Genomic DNA, 25,919 nt, shown 5'->3' on the forward strand with positions numbered 1-25,919 from the left:
TTGTTTTCTTAATGCACCTCATAGTCCACATAAAGCAGTAACATTGTTATTTCTTGTAAACAAGTACAGTGGCTTTATATAATAATAATTAAAAAAAAAAATAAGCAGAATTGTTTTAATTTAATTGTATAGTTGTAATTGTATAACCTTATTTTTTATTTATTTTTTTCGAAGGCATTGTAATACATTTTATTTACATAGATATGTGTATCTATGGATTTGAAGGACTTCAGCTAGAGAACAAAATCAAAATATATCAGAATATAAGTTTCCCTTACTGTGAGGCTTCATCCCCCAATACAACTGCTAATGAAACATGCACTTCCAATCAGATTTATGACTTTCAATAAACCATAGCATGAGCATGTAGGTTCGACATGAGTAGGTGTGCTGGGAGAGTCATGGTGTCATACAAAGTGCTGCAGAAGTTTCTAAAAAAGCTTCACTTGCTTTTGAAGAAGCCCTTATTTTTGTGATGACATTTCTGGGTTAGCTTTCAAAGCTTTTTGAGTATGGCACACATAGCACCTCATTATGAGAAAACACATCCACTTGCTTAACACACACAGTAGACACACACAAAATTCACTGGAATGCTAATGAACAACACACATGCACAATAAAAGCTAAAACTACGGGCAACACACACATGCATTCACACGCTTGATACATGATTCTCCCCTGGACCCTGACAGAGGCGCACATATATTCAAGGGTCTTCACACGTCAAATTAAATCAGAACTAGTCGGGTGAAAGCAGTTGCTGGGAACTGAGCATGAGATGATGTCGCTGAGAACAGAACCAAGCGAAGAGAGACAAATCCTCAGATATCGACTGTGGTTAATGTACTTAATGTGCCTAACAATGGCATGCTGTGAACACCAGGTTTCTGGGAGCAGAGAATACGGCGATGAAAGTCATAGCGCATCGTGCCAACGACTGGAGACGTAAGCCTCAAGATCAGACAGACAGCAAGTTAAACTAAATGGTTGTGCATGAGGAATAGAATCGGCTGAAGGTTTGCATCTAAGTATCAAATTAAACCTCCATCTTCTGATAATCAATAAACAAGCCATGGCATCAGCCTTGTCCTGAGAGTAATTGGGGAGCCTTCATTCAATGCAGTTCGCTCGGATCCAGACAAATGACACTGATACCTGCATCTGAATCTTATTACACCTCATGTCAGTAAAGAGGCTGAATAATGTAATTCATGGCCCCGCGGAGGCGAGAAAGATGGTGAATACCCAGAAGTAATTGTGGAATATGCTGTACTATAGAGATCACGACTGCCAAGCACAGCATGTCTGTACAGAAGAGTGTGTAGATGCAGTCAGTGCAGAATTTGGACAGATCTTACAGTCTGTCTAGACCCTTTTGAGACGTTTGAGTGATGGAGCTAATCTAATTAGAAGAAGAAAAAAAAATGAAATAACCCAGAAGAATTGCAGCCGGAGTTCAGCCAATAATTTTCAAACAATCCACCCACTCCCAGTATTGCACAAAGACTAGCCAAGAGTCTGAGTTTACGTCCAAATAACTTGCTAATGAGGCACCTGGCTAGACATGAAATAACTGTATGGTCTCTGATGTTTAGGTCCTTCTTAATTCCTCCCCCATCCACATCCAGCACCTGACATAGATGGTGTTTACATTGAAGAATTTGACACATTTGTGTCTCTGTAATCGCAATCCATATTTAAGTTATTGTGCTTTTTACTACATCCATCTCAATACTCCATTTAACTGATTGGAAACTGCACTGTGTGAGCACTTTCTTTCTTAATTCATAATCCTTTGTGTGGCACTACCTTGTGTGGTGTTGAATTAGACTGGCCGCAGACCACAGGAAGCCGAAATGGAAGGAAAAGGAGAGAATTATGCTGAGCTGCAATTCAAAGAAATATAAAACAGGTAACGCATGTTAATATCTTAAAATATAATGAAATATATCAACTAAAAAGTTTTATAAACCTTCAAAGCGTGTTCTACTTTCTCAGAACTTTCAAATAAGGCTTTGTCAAATCAACCAACACTCTATCATGGCAACTATTGAATGTTTTGGTGTTCAGTAGCAAATGAATATGCATTTGTATGATCTATTTTTACACTTGCATACAATCTGCTTACACCCCATTAAGGGTTAGGTTTAATTTTTATACACATCATACACAAACAAAATATACTGTACAAATTCATATGATTTTTACCAGCAACTAAAATTGTCACGTTTCTCATGAGAACGGTTTGAATCAGCATTAAAAGTCCTAAAAATGGTAGGAATTTCAAAAAGCATTCTCAATTAAGTTCTGAAAGGCACACAACCCTGATGTCTAATGCACTAACGCTGTACTTGCATAGAAGCAGTGCACTTTTATATTCTACATGCATTTCAAATAAATCAAATATAAGTATCAATCGCTGATATCAGATCTGAGAATAAAAATCTCTTTGGAAGGCCAACTTTAATCAACTTTAGTCTTTAAACCGATGACTTTAAAGAGCTATGGACCTAGGGGAACAAGAGGAGAACTTGCTACACATGTAATTTTAGCACAGCTTTAAATAAACTGTTTAAGTATGCAGCAATCCAGATTCAATCCACCCTCTATCCCATCAGTCTTAGCCACACCGGTAAATGTACTGCAGTGGTCCTTGTTAACAGATGCCATGAGAGGTAGATATAGAATGTTCCAAAAGAGGATGATTTGCTTCCCTTAGAGAGAAAGAGGGTTATTTGCTTGGAGTGGCATCATCTTTATTCATTCTGACTTCCTGCCATCTGCTATACTAATTCATCACTCATTATGAATGTCCTTTCATTCACAGGTGGTGATAACACACTACACCCACTATAGGTCAAAAAGACCAACAAAATATGACAAAAGGAACCGAAAATAAATTAGTCTGATGCATAATAATTTACCATTTTTACCTACAAGGTCCTTACTCACACTTACCCAAACTCCCACAACCACAGGTTCCGGTGTAGATCGTTGAAAATTAAGGACCATAAGAAGAAAACAAACAAGTTCCCTTAAAATAGTGACAATTGCAAAGTTCTCTTTTAACCACTTTAATTATATTTTTCATAGTTGCAGGGTGCAGGTGAGGTTTGCACAGGGGTTGTTAACAACAGAAAATCAATTATTTTAGGCTACACAATGAATCAGTATAACTCATTCTACAACGGTAGATGTATAAGCATTACACAAAGAGCTATGTTTTACTCCCTAAATCAGACAAAAAAAAGCTCATATTTCATTGTAATTTAGTAAAAGGTGATAAAAAAAAGTTTATCTGCACCAATCAATCTTCCTTTTCACTGTATTTTCTCAAGGCAAGACATAGGGACAAAGAGTACCCCATTGAAATCTCTCCTTCAGATGCAAACCGCCAAGTCCAAAATGCCCCACAGGCAATAAGAACCACAGCTCTGGGCATCTTGCATAGTCACCATTATTGAGAAAATGCTAAAATCTCTGGCATTTGATGATAGCCCCTCAGGCATACCATAACATTGCATTCCCAAATTCCTCAAATTCTAAAAGGAGGTCTATAAAACTTAGACGTTACATCTGTTAACATACCCTTTCATCTGAATACCAGCTCCTCAGAAGAATGTAATTAAATTTTTTTATTTATTTTTGTTTGCCCTTTTCATCTTTATCTTGCGTGTGTGTATATAAAACAAGCTGAAACTGACAATAACCATTATTCTACTGTTACAGTATATATAAATATGGGGTTGCATGTTGGGATTGGAGTTCGCGGGTGTGCCTGAAGCGTGAATCCTTATAAGGATAACACAGAGTCTACACCAGATGCGAGTGGCGCGACAAAATACTATCGAACCACTTATCTATAATATAGATTCATTATATATAGATCAGTCAATAGAACTCATTATAATCAGTGATGCTGTCTACATGGATGCAGCGCGGCATGACACCACATGTCCCTGACAGTAAACTGCTGCTGCACTCTATTTATGTCGTGTTGACACAAATTTCAAATGATTTTCAGCGGTCGCTTTGTTGCGTCCAATGTAGACAGTCTTTAGCTGATGTGGTGCCACACAATGACGGCGGCGAATGATTTGCAGATCCTCAGTGCCACACTGACAAACATATAATCTTCAACATCTTGGATGCCCTGGGGTTTTAAGCAGATAAACATCAAATTTTCATTTTTGGGTGAACTATCCCTTTAAGATTATAATAATTTAATTTTAAAGTCACCACAAAATCAGACTTTTGCACCTATTTTTTTCTTTTCAGCTTCTTTTTAAAAAACATGAAATAGTTTAATAATATAATTAATAATATTAATAATGTTCTTGAAATCAAATCTTTAAATGAGAGGAAACACTGGCATCTATCACAATAAACTGTAATTTAATTACACATTTTTTTTTTATCAGTGACTGTAAATTTATTATATTTATTTTGTAATCAGTTACAGTTACTGAGAAAAACTGTATTTATACAATATTTCGATTATATAGGATTTTCCGAATAAGGCTATCATCAATAGAGAAAGGGCTAAAAAGGCCATGCTAAAGAGCCAAATGCTTAATACCCCTTAATATTCTTTACACAGTTTAGCATGATTGTATTCCTGCGATGGATGTGCCCTACCATGAGATAATACAGGTCAAGTCTTGCTCATCAGCAAACGCCAATGGTGCCATAAGTCTGTCAAAACAAGTGAAAAATGAATCCATCTTTTATTATTAGCAGGATTGCATGAGCACAGTCCAGACACTGATGACCACAATTACATCCCAGCATACAGGAAAAGAAGAGCAATGAGTAAAGTTCAATGACACCTCATAAGAATGGAAGGTCATTATGGAAAGATTGAGTTCTGTTTCACCAGAGCAGCCATGTTGCCCCATTCATGATTAATTGTGATCTGTGAGCCTATCCGAACCAATGATCTAGAAAGGAATGGCCTCTGTACACTCATTAAAGAGAAAGTGAAAGTGATGGTAAAAATAAAATAAAAAATTGAATGAATGACAAAACTTAACTAAGAAAACAATCAAACTGGCACTCCATCATAAAAAAGCACACATGACCATTTAAAATCACAATTAACTCAGCATTTTTCTCTGCAAGCTTGCTCTAGGAAAATGCTGTGGTCACATTGACATTTTTAACAAGGAATCTGAATGTGTTTTGCATCTTAACTGGGCCTATTTAATAAGCAAATCAATTTTATTTATTTTTTATACAGCTTATGGTCTCCTCATCAGACAGAGAGCCTGCAGTGGATTGTTTCTCTAAGTTGCTTGCTTTGAATTTTTCCACAATGTAATCGCAAATGTCACACAATAAATACAGCATGCAGGACTCATGCTGGGAAGGCGTTCTAATGAAGTGGCCAGCTGATGCTGACAGCACAGTTCATGTGTGCGGGATAAAGACCTGAACTACTGGAGCTTAAGGGCCCACAGGCTCATCCAACCAGAACAAATTTGTCTCACACTCTCAACATGGGTCCCCTGTCAAACACACTCCTGTCCTCAAGCTGGGATAAAATAGTTACACTGTCATGGATAGAGTGCCCAATACAAAGCAGAAAATATAATGCAATAAATATTGATATATAAAGCTTTCGAAGTCTGTACTATAGTGCAGAAATACACTACTTACAGTACAAAATACACACAAGAATATACACATAAGTAAAGGATGTCTAGACAATTTTTCTGTCCCTAAAAACATTGTGATGAGCCAACCCTAAACATCACTTTTACTATACAAAGAGGTGTGGAAGACCATTTCCACCTTAGAGTAAAGAAAATATTGATAAATGTGACATTCAATTTCAAAACTGCATCTTTATTTCTTTATAATTGAGTCTTAATTTCTAACAAATGTGACTCAAAATTTTGCATAATTATTAATTTACATCTTACAGCAGCAACTTTATTTGACATCACTGAAATGGTTATCCTCGATTGTGATTTTATCTCTCAAAAAAGGACTTATAGATCACAAGTGCAATTCCAGGAACTGTAACATTAGTTGCTGCTGCAATAATTTTACATCTCACAATTGCAACTTTATTTCACATAACTGGATTTGTTTCACATAACAATGATTATTTCCTGCAACTGCGACTTTCATTCTCCAAATTGCCACGTACTTTCTCGCAATGTGATTTTCTTAGAAATGGGAATGTCTCATGATTGTCACTTTATATATAACAACTGCAGCTTTATTTCACATCATTGTGTTTTTTTTTCCTCCTGTAACTGTGATTTTATGTTTCAAAATATGACATTATATCTCACATTATATCTATGTGACTATTTCTTTGAACCGCAACTTGCAAATGTAGGCTCTAGTTCTTATTTTACATCTCACAAGATGCAACTTTAGTTCACATAATTGCATTTGCTTCCATTAACTATGATTACTATAATTGTGACTATATCTTAAAATACAAATATATTTCATGGAATTGCAGCTAGTTTTTGTAACTGCACGTGTATTTTTCATTATTGCAGCTTTACAATTCTTTTGACTTCTTCTCTCACAATGTGACTTCATTTCTTATTTGAAATGATTTCTCACTATTAAACATTTTAGCCGAAACAGGATACCATCCAGCAGTTGAGCAAAAAACTGATTTCAATCCAGTGACCCCAAGTATAAAGGTGTCCACATATATAAACCTAAAAAAACAACAACACACACCACAGAATATACAGCAACATGCCCCCTGTCATCAGCATCTGTTATTTCACGGTCTGTCTGAGACCGTCGGTATAGCTTAACAAACAAAATGCCTTTTTATCAGCCACACAGCATTCTGATACATTGCAAAATGGCATGAGACGATGCGCAACGAGCCTTTTCCGGGTGAGGGATGTTGAAAGATCATCGATTCGCTCAAGCTAGCAGCTGTGGCCTCTGACATTGAGAATAGGGTGTTTGCTTGTAATTGCCCCCCGACAGACACATGCATCAATGAAAGCAGCCTCTGAAATCTCCCACACAGTCCCACAAACAATGGAAGAAATATGATATAATGGAAGACATGTCATACTCTTCTATAAATGTTAGACCACAAATTATATACGTTTCCATAACATAAACACTGGACCGCAAATGTTCCACCACTGGATGTTAACCTACATTAAACTGTGATAGCAAATATTTTAACACAAACAAAAAAAAAACACTGATTAAAAAGTTCACCCAAATAATAATAATGATAATAATAACAAAAGAAAATAATTTCATCATTTACTCACATCATGCCAAAATATTATATTTTGAAGTATGTTGAGTTTTGGTTCCCATTGTATTCAAATGTAATCTTGGCCAATGGGAACCAAAACTGTTTGGTTACCAATGTTCTTCAAAATATTTTCTTATAAGTTCCACAGTAGAAAGTCATACAGGTATGGAATCACATCTGGGTAAGTAAATTATGACTAAATGTTAATTTCCTGAGTGGACTATGCCTTTACTTTGCCATTCGTTCTTTAACTCTAATAGAAAAGAAACTCTCTGAAGTTCTTAACTGCTGTTGTAAGAAACAAAGGAAATGTGACTCAATGCGAGGCATGCCACCAAATCACACCTTGAAGCATGTCGAATGTGTGACGTCTGAATGTGCTGTGATTAATTGAAGAACTGCCACTGATGATTTCACTCCCACTTCAAGCCAAGGAACAAGTGCACCCTGAGGTATTGTAGCTAAGAATCCATTATTCAAGGAGGAGGCTGTAGCTCCAAGCTGCAGAAGCAGAGTTGACACCAGGAGGCTCTGAGGCCATGCTCAGTTACAATTATAGCTCCTAGCACAGATAGACTGGAAGCACATTTAAAATCACAGACCTGTGAAGCTGAGAAGACTGGGAAGCTACAAACAAGGGTACAAGCATTCGGCCTGTTTTCATATATTATTTCATCATATTTTGGACTGCTCTCATATTCAGGAACAAAACTGTCAGCTGAAGAAAATTTGGACTGATGCATCTATGCTTCATTCTTCTGAGTGGCATCCAAGCTTTGAAAGCGATAGCATCTGCCTTTGAGGAACACTTGCATGATGCTCCATCATTGCTATATACTTCAGTGCTCTTGCAGCCTCAAGAAGACACTTTCAGAAAACAGGTTCATCCCCTCAGGGAGCAAAAAAAACACATAAGAACTGTTTCTTCTGGACTGCAAAGAGATTAAATAGAGAGCAAATTCAAGAATTTAGCTTCTCATGTTTTTCTCAAGAAGGAAACAGCCCCAGTAATCTCAAGCAAGTCTCCTCCTGGGTTTTAGAAGAAATCTCAATGTCTGAGACTGTGCTCAGATTTGCCAAGAAACTAAAGTCTGCGATCAAAGTCTGAGTTCTGATATGAACTCATATTCATTTCTCATCAAAATTATCTGAGAAATATATGAAAGAGATCTGAGAAGCTATGAAAGAGCAACTTATGAGAAATAAGATTTTCCTCTGGGTCAGTCTTCCATTAGAATACACTGTGTGTCTACATTTATCCCAAATACATGATAAGACAGGTGTTTTTACTGCATAGGAATCAGATTTTTTTTTTTTTTTGTTTTTTTCTTATCACCACTGAAGAATCCAAAATAGTGTGCAAATTAAGTTAAACATACGTCACAGTGGCTAAGCCAAATTTTACATCAATACAATTTTTTTTTTACATTATCATTAAAGGGGTCATTGGATGCTACATGCACTTTTACAAGTTGATTGAACTGAAATGTGGGTAATATAAATGAAAATGTGAAAATGAAAAATCTATATATAAATATGTATTTTATTATTATTATTATTTTTTTATCTCGTTAAACCGTTTCCCTTTTCTCTAATCGAGCTGATCTCAGATGCCTGTCCGTGTGACGTCAATCAGACAGGCCCCTCCGCATGATAGTTTGTGGCGTTTCAGCACAGACTGGACTGGCGATCACAAATTCATCTACAGTTTATGGAACTAATCACAAACTTTTAGGGGGACTGAGTAGTCATTTAGTCACATTAAAAATGGACTAGCGATGCCCATGGATTGAGGTGTTCTGTTGTTTCGATGTAATAGTGAACATAGCAGTCGTCATTTACTCTCCACATCTGAGCCGCTGAGGAAGCACTGGTTTATATCCGTTTTTGAAGGGAATGTTCCCCCGATCTACCTAAATATGTCTATGTTCACGCGAATCATTCGTGATCCAGCTTTACCAACAGAAGAATTGAGTATAGATAGGGGTTTTTAATGAATCACAAATCGTCTTTCATAATAATGTGTTAATTAACAAGTTTCACGATGAATGAATGTTTCATTTAAGTAAATAGTCCCTCAGAGAGCCGCTCTGAAGAGAGGGGCGGGGTCAGCAGAGCTCATTAACATTTAAAGGAAAATGTTACAAAATTGCTTGCTCTGAAAAGAGCTGTTTCTTGACTGTTAAAAAGGGTGTTGTTTTACCCTACCATTGAGAAATTTTAACCAAACTATATTACAGACTTTTTATTAAGACCCTAAAGAATCATATCAACTTGTGGAAAATGGACGACCCCTTTAAGATGTTGTCCAGCACTTCTGGCTGCTCTGTGAACAATGTTGAACATAAAAATCCAGTTGATGTAAATATCCCTATGAAAAGAATTAGACAGGAAACCTGTCCACTCTCACAGTGACAACGTATTTGAATCCAAACGGATGTGCATCACTCGCATTTCTACTATAGAAGAAAACATTGGCAGAGACTGAAGATCAATAAGAAAGGGGAGAAACATCCACTGAGCTGCAGTAAATGGATCGGTTCAGCATGAGAACTGATCAGTCCCCTCCTATTTCTCAAAATACTGATGTAATGTGGCAAGCTATTTTAACATTATTGTCTTTTTAAAAAAATGTTTTTAAAGTAGGGATGCACCAATATATTGACCAAAAATCATTATTGGCTGAAAAAAAAATAATTATTATCAACGCTATCAGCCATCAGGCAATTGTTTAAAAACAGCTTATGATCAAGGTCAGTTATTTCCTGTCAATTCCCCCTCTTGTTCAGCATCGTCATTAACGGTTCTGTCTAATAAGGATAGAAGTCTATCTAATAATCTGATAGAACTGTCAAACAAAGGAATTGAAATGTATACAAAAAGTATTATAATGATTGCTTTATAATATTAGTAATAGAAAGGCAAACATTATAATACTTTCTCATTTTCTGTCAGCATTCAACAAATACACATTTACATCATTTAATCAAATCTTTGAATGGCTAATGAACATTTAATTTTACAAACCTTGCAAACTTAGTCGAATCCAGTTGTGGAATATTGTGAAGTGTGCATGTGACCTGCATTATCATGTGTTCTCTGCCTGATTTTCAGTCCTTGCAAATTGAATGCTTTAAACAATAAATTCATGATTTCAAATTATGCTGCGCTTTATGCATTGGTCCACTGTCATATTCATCCCCAATGCACACAAACTTCTGAGTGCTCTGCTGGTTACCGTGTACTTCCTTTTTCCATTTTCAAATGATTTCAAATTTCCTAAATATTAATAAAAATATACAATTATAAGTTCTTTCCAAGATATCGGCATGTGCGGTCCAAAAAAAGAACACTACTTAGGTTTATTTTTATTTTTTTGTAAAGCACCTCTAATCTGATTATCACAATGGGCTTTAAGTTTTGTTTTTTCTGATAAGAAATAAAGTCTCAACTTTCAAATCCTGAACATTTTAACACAAAATTCAAACAGCAAAACCATTTTGCCTCTTTTAAATGTGGCAAGACAGATCACAGTTTAGCAGCTTCAGTTTAAGTGTCAGCGTAGAGCGTGAGTTTCCTCCACTTTAATACAAGCTATAGCATGACATAAACATGAATGAAGGTAAGTTAAAAGATACAGTACAATACCAAAATATATTATAAGATTGATTATTACTTAATTATTACTAATTATTACATTTATATTAAGTCATTTAGCAGACACTTTTATCCAAAGTGACTTACAAATGAGGACAATGGAAGGAATCAAAATCATCAAAAGAGCAATGATATACACACACACACACACACACACACACACACACACACACACACACACACACACACACACATATATATATATATATATATATATATATATATATATATATATATATAGGAGCAAATGACAGACACAGTGGCCGTGGCGTCAAGCCTCGGAGAGGCTTTTATTAACAGAAAATAAAGCAAAAGAGGGAATAAAAGTGTTCAAAGTGGATGAGTGTCCAAAACAACAGGAAATCTGGTGTCCTCGTCGTGCTGCAGGGTCCGTATGGATCGTGCAGTGTTCATGGAGGAAGGGTCCAGGTAAGGGGCGGAGTCCGGCGGCCGCACGCGCTCCCCTCTGCGGGTCTGTTGCGCCGGCTTCTTCTAGTGGCTTCATCCCTCACACTGGCCGCGGCACTTGACGGAGATAGATGGCTTGGCATCCTGGCCTGATGGCCGTGTAAAAATGGGTGCGGTTCTCGTCCAGACCACGCGTCCTTCAGCTCACGTCTCTGGTGGCGTGGGAATCCCTTCCTGGACCCACGAGGACACCAGTGAAACAGAGACGCATTGGGCTTTTTAAACAGCAGCAATGATGAGGCTCCATTCCCATCAGGTGTGCCCCATCACACGCCGCCAGCCCTGGCTCATCCAGTGCCCATCCTCTCTAACACACTCGTCTATTTGAATAAATCTAACACATAGACCTTATGTGCAATTGAGATGCATACAAATGGTTTTTAGTATTTTTATATTTGAAAATATAAACAACGTTGTTGTTCATTTTAACCTTTAATGTATCAAATGAGAGGGTTCCCTGTGTAGTTTACAGCAAGAAATAATAATATTATTATGATTAATGCTATATATTAATATCATTCTGATTAATAAGATATCAATATCGGTTGTAAAATTTCATATTGGTGCACCCCTACTTTTAAGCAACCCATTATAGACAAGTATCCTTTTTTAGCTTTTATATATATATATATATATATATATATATATATATATATATATATATATATATATATATATATATATATTAATCAGATAATAGCAATGAATGCATGACAGTGACTAGCATATTTCAGTTTTACATTTACAGTTATGCATTTGGCAGACTTTCTTCAAGGCATGCTAGTATTTGCATAGGCCAACTAAAGTCTCATTACATAAAATAAAAGGCTTTAAGAGACAAAAAAACATTTTGAAATTGACTTGCAGGAAATTAATAACCACTTTGGGCAACTATTGATGTGTTTATTTGTGCTCTTTGAAAAAAGTGGATTGACTGTTTGGTTGTTTGAAATATTAATTGACTGACTGAAATGAAGTACTAATATGTAGATAAGCATAAAAAAATTAAGCAGAATGAATAGTATCTACTAATTTAGCCACTGTTGACAGGCTATAAGTACTAGTTCCTAAGGAATAGTTGGTGAACGTTAAAAAAGAAATACATAAGATTCACTATTAGAAAATAACTAGAAAATAAATCCTAATAAATAGTACAATAAAAGCGATACTTGTTGTTTTGTACGGTTTGAATGTTACAACAGCTTGCCATAGATATAAAAAACCGTGGGAGTACGATCAGGAAAGCCGTAGCAGCTTGTCAATGGGATAGCCGGTAAATAATGTCTCCCTTACCTTCACTTGTCCAGTAAAAACAGCATGAGCTATAATGAATGGCATTTCAAAAAATCTGCAACTGACTTGTGCTCAAATATAGTTGCTTTCAACTAGTCGTGCGTTCTGAGGTTAATTCTAGGACATGTTGAGACGCACAACAAACATTTTGTTGTAAACGAGACTTCCATCATTCCTTGAGACGTCGTTCCTTGACGTGCTGAATTATAACATTTCTTATTGTCTCCCTGTTCTTCTGGAATTGAAAGTTAAACAACATAATACACAAAAACATAGATTCTGCGCTCTGCCACTCACCTTTGACGAGATGCGGGACAGCGAGGTGCACGCAGAGGGCGATGGAGACAAGCAACGGTCCCATCCTCACCGAACAGCAGCAACGAGTTCCAAGGTTACAAACGTTGAACGGTACAGACGGTTAAAACTTCTGAGGTACACGAAAAGGTCTTCGACTAAGTATCTCCCAGGACAGGTGTCAGTTAAGTCCGTGTTTTTTTCTCCCAGGAAGGGTCAGCGGAGATTAAACAAGTGATCCTCTCAGGAGTTACTCTTGCCCTTCTGCTGCAGTGGCGCGCGGCGAGATAACGGAGAGACTCCGCGCGGATCCCGATCAAACGGTGATTGCGCGCGGCAGACGGTCAGTGTAGCGCTCAAGCAGCGGCGCTGTCTTACTGATAAAGACGAGCCTCGCTCCTCCCCAGCAGCCCTGGAGCCTGCAATACACGGAACGAACGGCAAAATCCAAATGGGTGGGGCACTGTCTGTGGATTTGACTTCTCCCCGGGAAAGACGCGCTTTTTGCTCTGATGTAGAACAGGTACAGCGGCTTAACTGTCCTGACCTCCCTTCCGTTCACAGATTTATTACACTCTCTCCTTTCTCGCTCTAGTAAGTGAGATAGTGGGATGGCCCTTTTGGGGAGACCGGGGATGGCTGTTAAAATTTGTTGTTAACGTGCGCTATTTATCCAAAACTTTGACGTGATCTTCCCATATTTACAAATTATGCTACAAACTAAAATAAGGCACGAGTACTACAACCCACCTTCACTTCCTGGGTGAGTTGTGTTGCAATACTTAAAAACATGGATTTTCTTGGATTTGCTGCATTTATTTAATGGTATTGTAACCCTCACTACGACCCAAGCCCATTTCATTTCAAAGAGTTTAATTTCAAAGTATAATGGGCAAACAAACAATAAATGTCTTAATTTAAACCGTAACACATAACTGGAAATACATGTGGAGGCTAACGTCTCAAAAACATAAAAGCAGAGCTCAAGAATTATGTTTTCTTCCAGTAGGTTTTTTATTTTTTATTTATTTATTTATTATCCAAAACAAGGTTCATACTTTTTCAACCTCATGGAATCCCAAACCAGTATGACTTATTTTCTTCTTTGAAACATAAATGAGTCTCTTTTTTCAGGTCAATGGTCAACAAAAATGTCAGTGGTCAATAAAACTCTTTGGTTCCAAATATATGATTCCCAAATGTGTGTGTGTGTGTGTGTTCCAAAAAAACAGAAGAAAGTAAGTCATACATGTTTTTACAGAAAAGAGGGTAGTATGATTGACAACATATTTTTGGGGGGGTGAGCTATCCCTTTGATAAATAGTATATACACAGAAAGGATATGTACAGTACATATACAGTACAATTTTTTTATTATTATTAAAATGTAAGCAGGGTAATTATTGGGGGTTGGGGATACATTGGTGCAACCATGTGTGTGTGTGTGTGTGTGTGTCACACTCATAAGAATATACAAAGTTCTATGTTGTGCAATCTTAGTACACTGGAAAGTATTACAAGCCTACTGTCCGCTCAACCAACATAAAAATAGAAAAGATTATGGTGTTACAATTCACTTCAGTCTCCCCTATACAAATCCTTATGCTATTCTAGTAGTAATCTCTATTTTAAGGGATAAGTACTTATTGCACTTAGTAATTCCATTAATTTAATGGACATGCAAATTTGTGCAGTATCTCTTTGAATACTTGAGTCATTGACAGACTGTGGAGTACTTTAATCCCACATTGAAATATAAAACAATTTAAAGCTGTCAATTTAACACACCACATTATACCCCTCATTAGTCTAAAAGGAGTGAAATCTTTATGCTGGCTGGTTGTTGTGGATGGAGTTTGGTGTGAATACTTATGCAGCATGGCCTGCACAATTATCTGCCAGTCCCTGGTGATTTGATATGGCATTTAATTAATTACACACAATAAAGTGGAGCATCTCCATACACATCACATCAGACACAGCTGGTTACTGGCATCCAAAAATTGCTAAACCTTTTCCTAATCCTCCAAGGAGTTTTTGGAGGCTTAATGCTGTTCCTGTATGTAACATGTGTGAAGAATAATATCTCATACCTTCAGGGACACCTCTACTTTCAGGTTATATCTGAATAAGACACGTTAATACTGAATGCATTCATAGTGATCTGCTGTAGCTACATACAAAACAAAAGAACTGCCTAGTGCCATATGGTCACGCAAGAATGCGGGAATTTTAATTATTGAGTTGCAGTAAGGTGTAATATTTATCTTACATCAGGATTCATATTGCTGAAAAAATGTGTCTCTCCTGACAAATACTTCAATCAATACTCAAGGTTCAGTACAAGTTAAACTGATCTACAGCACTTGTGGCAAACATGAAAATTATTTTCCACTTGTCCCACTTTGAAAAACAACAACACTTAAATATTCAGAAATACCTGTAAAAGTTAGAATAGTGTTTCAATAGAATAGAAACAGAATAGATATAAAATAAACAAAAATTATATAGGTAAAGTGATATACAATTAGCTGATTTATTGCCACTAACTTCTAAAACCCTAAAAGTACTATAAAATGTTAAGACTTTAGGCAATAGATATAGTTTCTTATTTAATGTGTATTTTAATTATCCTTTTTAACAGAATTGCTTCTTTTTTTTTTTTATAAACTTTGTCAAAAACTGGCTTCCAATATATTTGCATTGCTTATGCTTCACCTTGCTTTTTTTTAAATAAATAAATCATTTTAAACCAAACTAAATTTTACTAATAAATAAATACATAAATGCATGAATAAATGAATGTTGGAGATTTATTTGTACCAAACATGGAATATTCCTTTAAAGCAACAAACCAGTGTTTGTGAACTACAAACCAGTGTGTTCATAATTAAGATAATAAATTAAAATACTATAAGACACACCAATTTACATATGGCTGCACCAATTTTTAAGACAAGAAGAGGTGGATAAATAATAGCAAATTGCTTGATATTTCAGTGTTTATCTCCTATACAGCATGCTGTCAAATATTTTTAAAATGTTGTGCAATACCCTTATGTATGCTATTTTATATTTAATGTATATACCATCTTACACCTGTGGAGCACTTATTGTTGCCCGTTTAATATATAGTTGAATGCATTAAAGAACCCTCTTAAGCATTACTTGAGAGATTTGTTTTAATCCTTTGAGTCCTTTTCTAGAAGTAGGGGATTTGAATAGTCTTTTCAATGTTTTTTTCTCGCCTTCCATCCATCCTTCAGCTGCCTGTTTTTGAATTTTGGCAGTAGTCGCTCTTTTTCCATGTTCATTACTCTGTTCGCTCTTTCAAACCCTACGGCACTAAGAGAGGAGAGGGAAGACAGAATTAGAGCCACTGCATTAATTCACCAGAGAATATTACTTTTGTCTTCTTGAACAGCAGTGGGACACAGCAGTGCAATACCCTCCCAAAAGCCCCTGAGCTCCTGCTTCAGAGGGAAAATGCTCGAATCTCTCTGCGAATCATGATCTTTAAAATATACATTTGCATCAGTGTTTCCACAGGCTTGGGAAAGCGGATCCGGCAAAGAATCCATTATGTTGCAGTGAGGTTTTTTTTTTTTTCGTAAATGTGCAAGACCATAATAACTGTGCTCTGCCGCTGTGTTGTGTTCTCCATCTGTTCCTCTGATGCACCAAGCCAAAGAACCCTGTGGAAATTTTGTGAAGCACTTGGTCTAAATTAAAAAGAATCTGCACTTTCAATTTTAACTGTGCTTGAAAGTTATATTTGTTTGATTTTGCTGACTGCTGGTCCCGTGATGCATTCATATTAGTTTGCTGGCTGTCATACACTGAACCGCTGAATGAAAAATGTTGTTCTACTTTGTGTCCCCAGCAGACAGAGCAGAGGTTATATTATCCCCCATTTAAACAAGCCAAGAAACATAGACGACTGGAATCTATGTGGTTTTCCTGCTTAATGTGGGGCTACTGGAAACTGGCATTTCCTATTATGTCCTCATTCTTCAAGAATGTAGTGGCAACTGATGCCCTGTAAATCTGGCAAAAAAAAAAAAAAAAAAAAAAAAAGTAAAAAAAAGTTTTAATATATGCTTATATAAGTAGTAGGTATATATATTTGAAGACCAAAGGACATGTCCTGTGCTCGTGATAATGCATTGCCTATACATTTTGTTTTTTTACTTTGTTTTCTGTAGCAAACATCCGATGCAAATTATTTTGAGTATCATTTTCTAGCTTACAAGCAAGACAGTTATTAAGCTATTTTCAATAACAGAGTAATGCATCGTTTGATGTTTTTATAGGATTGCGACCCAAAAATGGGTTTCATGTCTGTTCTGACAGAGGTGCATACAGCAGGGAAAAAGGAATGCAAATAAACGCAAGTAACTATATAGTGTGTATGAGAGCAAAATAAACTGATCAGTTTTCACAAGGACGGAGAAAACACCAACATAGCTGGCTTTTTTGGTCAGTGATGTCAAATGCCATACATCCGATCAAACTTTACTGTATTTTGGTGAAAATTCATCTGTCATATACACATGTTGGAAAAATGTCCCTCTGCCTACATTTTTGCAAAATCAAAACTAGAAAAAACGTACATACATACAATTCACTGCAGTTTCTGTCTAAAATGAACGTAAACTCCATCAACCATATACCTTGGCACAAAAATTATGATTACAAGGCAGATTCTCTGTAAATAAGAATTTATTTTTGTTGGTTCCTTGCAAGATACTATGTCATGGTCTCAAAACACTTCAAAACACTTTTACCATATAGTGTATTTAACATTTTGATATTTGCATCACATCACTAGCTCCATACTCCATGTATGGCTTTTCTGATGAACCTAACTTGCTCGGTAGCTCTCCTGGTGCAACATTGCACTTGAGATGGAGAATCTTCAAATAAAGATGCAATTATGAACCCAACACATTAGCACCTTTACATGCAATGCCTTTAGTAAGCTCAGTATAGAAAATTACAAATATTTACATGCTTCTCCTACATATCAACACATGCACGATGCCAATCTTACCAAAATAAAAGAAATACAAACAAATCATATAATGTGTCACCATGACAGTGTAATCTCACACATAAGGAGCTGTGGTGCACAGAGGAGGCATGTGTAATATTCCCCACAGTTACACAGAGATATAGGAGCTCCCCTGGAGAAACACCAGTCGATGTGTTTCTTTATTGGACTCGCTGGATTCATCCACCCACACACCTTCGCCTAAGTTCTCCCCAATCTACTCTGTTTACTTTGTGTTGAAGGAAAAAGAAGAAAAAAAACACATCATTGCTTCTCTGTGCATCATCTTGGCCTGTTTACACTGATCTCCTTCTGCAGCTGCTTCTTATGTAACATCCTTTCTTCCTTCCCTTTTCCTTTCTCTTCCCTTCTTTTTTTTATTTTCTCTGCTAATGTGCATGACAATCAATGTGTAGTGAAGGCTGCTCATGGATAAAGGAATTTCAGCATGTTTTGATAACTCCTCTGTCTTTCGCCATGTAGCCTCAAATGGTGCCCTTTCTCCAAACCTCCATGGACAGCCCTGAGACTCATTTACAATGTCAGTGTGGCTGTATATCAGCAGAGGAGAAACAGAATGGAGAGACTATATTTCTCTTGGGAGATCAATAAGCCACACCTGCACCAGATTTACGGTGCAGTGTCATGACTTATGAGCATATCATCTGACTCCTCCTTGGCATTTTCTCACCCCAGCCAGAGTCACAAACATGACAAAACAAAACGAAGCAGCGACACTTTTATCTGGTATTACAGGAATTTCATTAGAGACATATGCTGTGGTGTTGAAGTTCTCACTTATGCTGCTGATAAATGTGAAGCACGACTTTTTCAGTGAATATTAAAATACTTTTTTTATACCACAGTTTAGTATATAAATATACAACTATACAGTCAGGAAATGCTACAACACAATAACTAGCTCTATTCATTTTGTCAGAATTGAGTTGACTGAAATTGTGTCTGCTAGACTATAATATGTCCGGTGACAGACAGGTTTTGTTCAACTAAGCTAAGATTCAGAGAAAATGGAGTTTTATTTGAATCTGAAAGTTTGACATGATTTGACATTTTTTTCAATTTCAGTGTTGTTAGCATTGTCACTGTGTTTTGCCTTTTCATGACAATACAAGACATTTGTAGGTTGATTCTGTCAAAAAAAAAAAAAAAAAAAAAAATTATAATAATTCTTAACTATAGCTGTGTGTTACTATCAAAGCTTGACCAGCTTGAAACAACAACATAAGCTCAACTAATGGTTTAAATTTTAATTTCTGCTTAGAAATTACATGCTTTACCTTTAAAAATATAGAAAGTGTTGCTTTTATGATGAATGCATATTAATCAAATAGTAAAAATAAATATATGAATAAATATTCATGCAGTTCAAAAGCTTGGGGTATTTCTTTCTTTGTTTTTTTCTTATTTTTTTTTTTTTTTTTTTTTGTCTTGTGTCCACAAATGCTGCATTTATTTGATCAAAATACGGTAAGGCAGTATTGCAAAATATTATAACATTTATAATAACTTTGCTAATATATTATAAAACATAATTTATTAATGTGATGGCAAAGCTGATTTGTCAGGTCTATAATTCCTACCTTTGATGTCACATGATCCTTCAAAAATAGTTTTTAACGTAGATTTGTCACAAGACTTTTTTTCAAGATTTGATTAAAAGAATGTTTAAAGGGACAATATTTATTTTAAATACATAATAATAATAATAATAATAATAATAATAATAATAATAATAATAATAATAACAATAATAGAAATTGAGTTTAAATGTCTTGACTGTAACTTTGATCTATTTTTTACATCTTTGCTGAATTAAAAAATATAAAATCAATCAATCAATCAATCTAACTGACCCCACACTTTGAACTACTTTTAAGAAATCCCTCTATTCATTTGTTGTATAAAATAAATGAAACAATCAAGATTTTTTTATTATACATTTTTTTATAATTATTATTGGAAACCACACTTCATTAAAGGGGTCATATGATGTTGCTAAAAAGAACATTATGATGTGTATTTGGTGTAATGAAATGTGTTTATGCAGTTTAAGGTTAAAAAAAAAAAAATCCACATACTGTATATTATTGTTTCGCCACTAAACCATGCCTTTCTGAAACATGTCATCTTTTACAAAGCTCATCGGTCTGAAAGCGAGGTGTGCTCTGATTGGCCAGCTATCCAGTGCATTTGTGATTGGCAGAATGCCTCAAGCGTGTGACGGAAATGTTACGCCCCTTACCATACTGTGATGCATACTGTCCAGGTCAGAACACCAGCTCAAAAAGACAAAAACAATAAAACCCAATCATAAATGAGCTATTTGTTGCATCCAGTGGGGACATAATTACTGATTATAATGACTTGTACTGTCTTTTTAAACATTGTGTTGCGTATCGTGCTGCGTAAACATAAAATCATGTCCGAATTTGTGATGGAAGAAACAACAAACAAGCTCTACTCTACACTGCCCAAAACTAACATTTGAATCATCAATGGAAAATTATTGAAATATCTAAACGTATTTACAGGCTGTGAGTCAGAAGCGCCAGACTGTCCTTGCAAAGTTGGAACTGCCCCACTTTATAGAAGCAGACTTTGTGCACAGAAACATTGTAGGCTATGGTTCTGGAACAGTGTTGTAAATACAATTTAACCACTGATTTCTAGTTGTGCCCTCTTTTGGAAGACCAAACACAGTAGTTTCACTTTCACAACAAAACACACAGTGTCTGTCTCCACAACGTGGTGGGGGCAGCAACAATACTACAGGCAAGAAACAAAGTTACGCCTTCTTTCTTTGTGTGAACATTTAGGTGGCCTTATGCAAATCTTCCCACATCTTGACGTAGACATATGGGAACATGCTTAAATGAGGTGTTTTAGAAGGGCGTTGACAAGCCTTAACCTTTATAAAGAATATCTCTTTGGGTTTGAGACTTTAGTCTTTGCTACTTTCGGGATCTTATCTAATCACGATCAGCTTGTAACACTCCAAAGAGAAAGGAAAATATGAAATTGCATCATATTACCCCTTCAATAGTTAAACCTTCTTTAGAAGTCAACAGTATGTCCTAAAACAGGATTATACTTCACTTTCAGAACATACCCACACATTGCAATTAATGCACTTCACTGAACAATAAAACCTAATTGCATTTATTAATTCTGACAACATATTTCAGATGCCATGCTCTAATTGAGGCCGTGTCCTCCAGAATCCAATTCCTGCTTGATTTCATGGGCCAGCAAACAGAACGTAAACAAATCACGATGCTTTAAACATAATATTAATCTTCCATACTTCAATAATAACCAGATGATCACTTCTTTTAAAAGCGATCAAATATTCACTCAAATCAATGGTGTAATGAATCAATGGTCCTGAGAGGTTATTGGAACACTGAGGTCTATTTGAACATTGTTCTAGATATGAAAGAATACAGAAGTCAAACTATATTAAGATGTTTGTTTTCAATGCTTTTATCCCGAGTGTAAACAGTTCACTCTGCACACAACAGGAGAGCTGGGACATTATTAGAGAGCTAGGCTGGTTTATCAGGTCCTCTGCCACATTAATCCTCCCCACTGGACTCTTAATGTAGACAGAGGCCAATGAATTACAGTTAACTACAGCTAGATCAATCCATTTCTCTGCCTCGGGCTAGGTGATAATTGTGTCTTCACTGGAAGGTTACAGCACAGGTCAGCAGCTCACGTAAGCTATAGAACCCGTGCAATTGGAAAGACTCAACACTCAAGAGACTACACAGTGTAATGTCTATCAGGGTTGCGAGATAGAAGTGATATACTGACTGTTTCTTTCTTCTCGGTTTCCTTTCTTTATCTCTTTTCCTGTAAATTAGTGTATCAGCTAAGCATCAATCCCATGCACTTTGAATTTTTTTTTTTTTTTTTTTTTTGCAGTTTAATAAGGATGCTGTGAAACTCAAGCAGCACAACTTGCTGCTCCTTAAATCAGCTCAGACTGTAACAGTCATATGACCCTGAGCTATCTAAAGGTTGATGTTCATTAGTTCGTTTATATAGTGCTTTTCTATCGTCAGTCCTATATCCATCCTTAATGTGTTCTTTCAATAAAAGTGACTGTCATATAATGCTTTGAAAGCTGTTTATCACCACCCGTCTCATATTTCTTCAAGGTGAGAGCAATGTTGCTATTAATGAAATGGTTAGTTCTGTCGGTGTCCCTGCAGTTTATACGGACAAGTAGAACCTAGTGCAAGCCATAAAAATAACGGATGCCATGCCATATGGAACACTAGTTATGATATGTCTCTTATTAGTATTATTTATTTATTTGCATTGACATTTATTCTATATATATATAGAGGGAGAGAGAGAGAGAGAGAGAGAGAGAGTAAAAATGAGTGAGAGTTAATGTTTTTGCACTTTTTTAACACAAATTACTGTTCAATGTAGTTTTCTAAAACAGTAGCATGCGCTTGATTGTTGTTTCATCTGGCGAATATGAAGAATTCTGAACTCTCCAAACCATATGTCCCATTTCAAAGCAAAGACATATTTATCTCTGGCATGTACCATATTGTTTCACACCCAGGTGGCCTGTGTTGAGGTTTAATTCCCTGTTGTAACATGCTTGCTTGGGCAAAGGCACATGAGAGATCAGCATTTCCTGCCTTGCAAGATATGGATATTCCCCACACGCACACCAAGTATTTCCCTACCCAGATATCCGCACACTAAATAGATCAATCATTTGCATTTCCCATCTCTCATGCTAACATGGCCCCATTTATCATGTTAGACAACTTCATAGATGGGTTTTTCTTTCACGCGGTAATATTAATCAATAGCAAGTGAAATATGAAAAAGGAGGAAATCAAAAGCATGTAAATATGAGAGTTTTCTGATCTGGGCAGACTAGTGCAACTTGAGAGTAAATATCACATGCAAATACAGTGTGAGGGTAAGCAAAAACAACCACTGCACTCAAGCTCAAAGACACAATTCTCCTATTCAGCAGTTTTGGAGGGTGGTCACATTCAGCCCCTTCTGTTGAAGTAAAGGCAGAGTAGTACACGTAGCTTATGAATATTTTGTGTGAAAAACAGTCCGATATACAAGTGATAATGTGTTCTGCTAACAGCAATAACGTGCATTCTATCATTATGAAATCATGAATTCATACTAGAGCTAATTTGATCTCAGAAACATGTTTACATAGGTAAAAAATAAATGAATAAATATAATGATTGAATTTCTAAGATGGGACTCAAAGAGGCCTGCTGCAGATGTTGAAAGGCTATCCTCATCTTTGTTTCTGTTTGAAGCGTTTAGAGAGTATTTATCAAGGGTGAAATATTGCGCCCAGTAAAACGCATGGCAACCTTTGATCTCTTGGGCTTTCAAAGTTTCTGAGCTTGGGAGAATTCAAACATCTATGGTTTCCAAAAGCTGGAAAGATCTAGAAATGGTGAATCATGTACATGTGTTTTAATAAATACACCTCGGATATGACAGCATATTTATACTTGCAAATTCCAGCTGCTGCCGACAAAACTGTTTGTCATTAGAGATCATAAACACTCACAGCTAAAAGATTTTGAGTTGCATATTTATTCAGGCCTAATTATTCAAAATCAAATGTGTTGTAAATACACCACTAATAAATGTTCAAAAAAGAAATAAGGTGCATTATGTTTGTTTAATGATTGTCTCCAAGTATTATTGAATAATCTTTATTTACACTAGCTCAGAAAGTTGTTTTTATTAAGTATATATTAATATTAAATTGTGTGTATATTCTTTTTTTACTGCTTTTCTGATCAAACAAATTCTTAAAAAAAATATGTAAACATGCACATTTTTGAAGCAAACAAATACAAATGGAAGGTTTTAAAAAAATATTTTAGAAATCTCTCTCTCTCACACACACACACACACACGCACACACACACACACACACACAACCACAGCAGAAGTCAAATGGTTAATTCTCTGAAATGTTTTTATGTTCCACACAAGGGAAAAAAACGTAATGCAAAGTGTTTTATCATAGTATAAGGTAAACTAATGTTACAGTAACACATATAGTATAGTTTTTCCTTATATATTGTTGTTTGTGTAACAGTAACACATATAGAATGGTTTCCCTATATTGTCAACCAAATGTTGGGTTTTGTCTTTTTAGCCTGACCTTTACTGAATAAAGTATCCACCACTGATACACTTTTTATAAACATTTTCTTTAAAAAGTAAAAGTAGTAATACATTATTACATACATACATTAATACAGCATGACATACAGTTATTGAAATTCATCAATGAAAGGCGTCCATAAGGATGCAACAATCTCATATTAATGTAGAATACAACAGACAAGGCAAGCGACTGTCTCTTGGAGTGTACTAGTCATTTGTCTTGTATGTTTTATTCCGGTCTGAAAAGCTGTCTGATTCCTGACATTGAAATGTGTTGTAACATTTATCAAAATGTCTGAAGGTTTGATTTTCAGGACTTTTGTTGTTCCTCCACAAGGTTGGAGATATTAAGAGGAAGGAGCATGTCAGATGTGCCCGCCTGAAGGTTTTGTAATATATAACCACAGTGCACATGTGTTTTTGAGATGCTGCTGTTGACTCATACCAGATTCAATGAATCACGACTCAGTGTGCCACGTACTGTCAACAGCCTCTATTCGTCATCTTTCCTTTTCCAATTAGGAATGAGCAGTGGAGGCATGTATCCTTCAAAAATGCAAATAGACAGCAACAAGACAATGTGTTTTAAAGACAATATGCTTGTACACAAACACACATGTTGGATTACCATGTTGTATGAGTACACTGTTTACCCCCCCACCCCCCAACAACAAAGAGAATACTTGAATACTCAGAGACGCACTTATTAGTACAAAAATGACAGTAATCCAAGGAAAGGTTTCGCAATAACCTCCATCTTGGCTAGCAAAGAAAATTCCTTAATGTTCTGGCAAAATTTCCCCCAAGTTATGAACAAACATTCTTCCAGTAACATTAATGCAATGTTTGTTCAAAGTCAAATCTTTAATAATTCACAAACTGTTTTTACAAAAACAGCATTCAAGCTATTTTTTTTATTTTTTATTCCTGAAACATTAGGTTGGATGTTCATTTAGCATTTTTTTAAAATGTTGGACAAACTAGCAACATTCTCTAAACTTTAGCAGAAAAAAGCATTATTTGTGATCATGAAGCACACAGGTATATTTGTAGCAATAGCCCAAAATACATTGTATGGGTCAAAATTATAGATTTTTCTTTTCTGCCAAAAATCAGTAAGATATTAAGTAAAGATCATGTTCCATGAAAATATCATGTAAATTTCCTTATATATTTGTAAATGTATCAAAACTTAAATTTTGATTAGTAATACATATTGACTTCATTTAGACAGTTTTAAAGGTGATTTTATTCAATATTTAGATTATTTTGCACCCTCAGATTCCAGATATTCAAATAGTTGTATCTCGACCACATTTTGCCCTATTCAAACAAACCAATACAACAATGGAAAGCTTTCAGATGGTGTATAAATCTCAATAAAAAAATAAAAAAATAATAAAAACAAAAAACAAAAAATCACATCTACAAACATCTACGATTTATACATCGTTCTTGGACTTTTTCTAAAAAAAAAAAAAAAAAAAAATATATATATATATATATATATATATATATATATATATATATATATATATATATATATATATAAATAAATATATATATATATATATATATATAAATAAATAAATAAATAAATATATATATATATATATATATATATATATATATATATATATATTTTTTTTTTTTATTATTATTATTTTTTTTGAAAAAGTATTTTTTTTA

General features: G+C 35.5%; 1 protein-coding gene across 3 annotated transcripts in view; it reads right to left on the bottom strand.

Moving 5' to 3' along the window:
* Positions 1–13,535, bottom strand: part of edil3a (EGF-like repeats and discoidin I-like domains 3a) — a 174,626-nt gene extending 161,091 nt beyond the window's left edge. For 2 of the 3 annotated variants that reach the window (XM_026211394.1, XM_026211393.1), the window contains exon 1: positions 12,974–13,535. In XM_026211394.1, coding sequence (XP_026067179.1) covers positions 12,974–13,037 — 64 coding nt within the window. In that variant the 5' untranslated portion in view covers positions 13,038–13,535. The remainder of the gene's footprint in view (positions 1–12,973) is intronic. The other variant, XM_026211392.1, reaches the window with a different exon arrangement.
* Between the last annotated feature and the right edge of the window lie 12,384 nt (positions 13,536–25,919).

Source organism: Carassius auratus, chromosome 30 (assembly GCF_003368295.1).
Source record: "Carassius auratus strain Wakin chromosome 30, ASM336829v1, whole genome shotgun sequence".
NCBI lineage: Eukaryota > Metazoa > Chordata > Actinopteri > Cypriniformes > Cyprinidae > Carassius > Carassius auratus.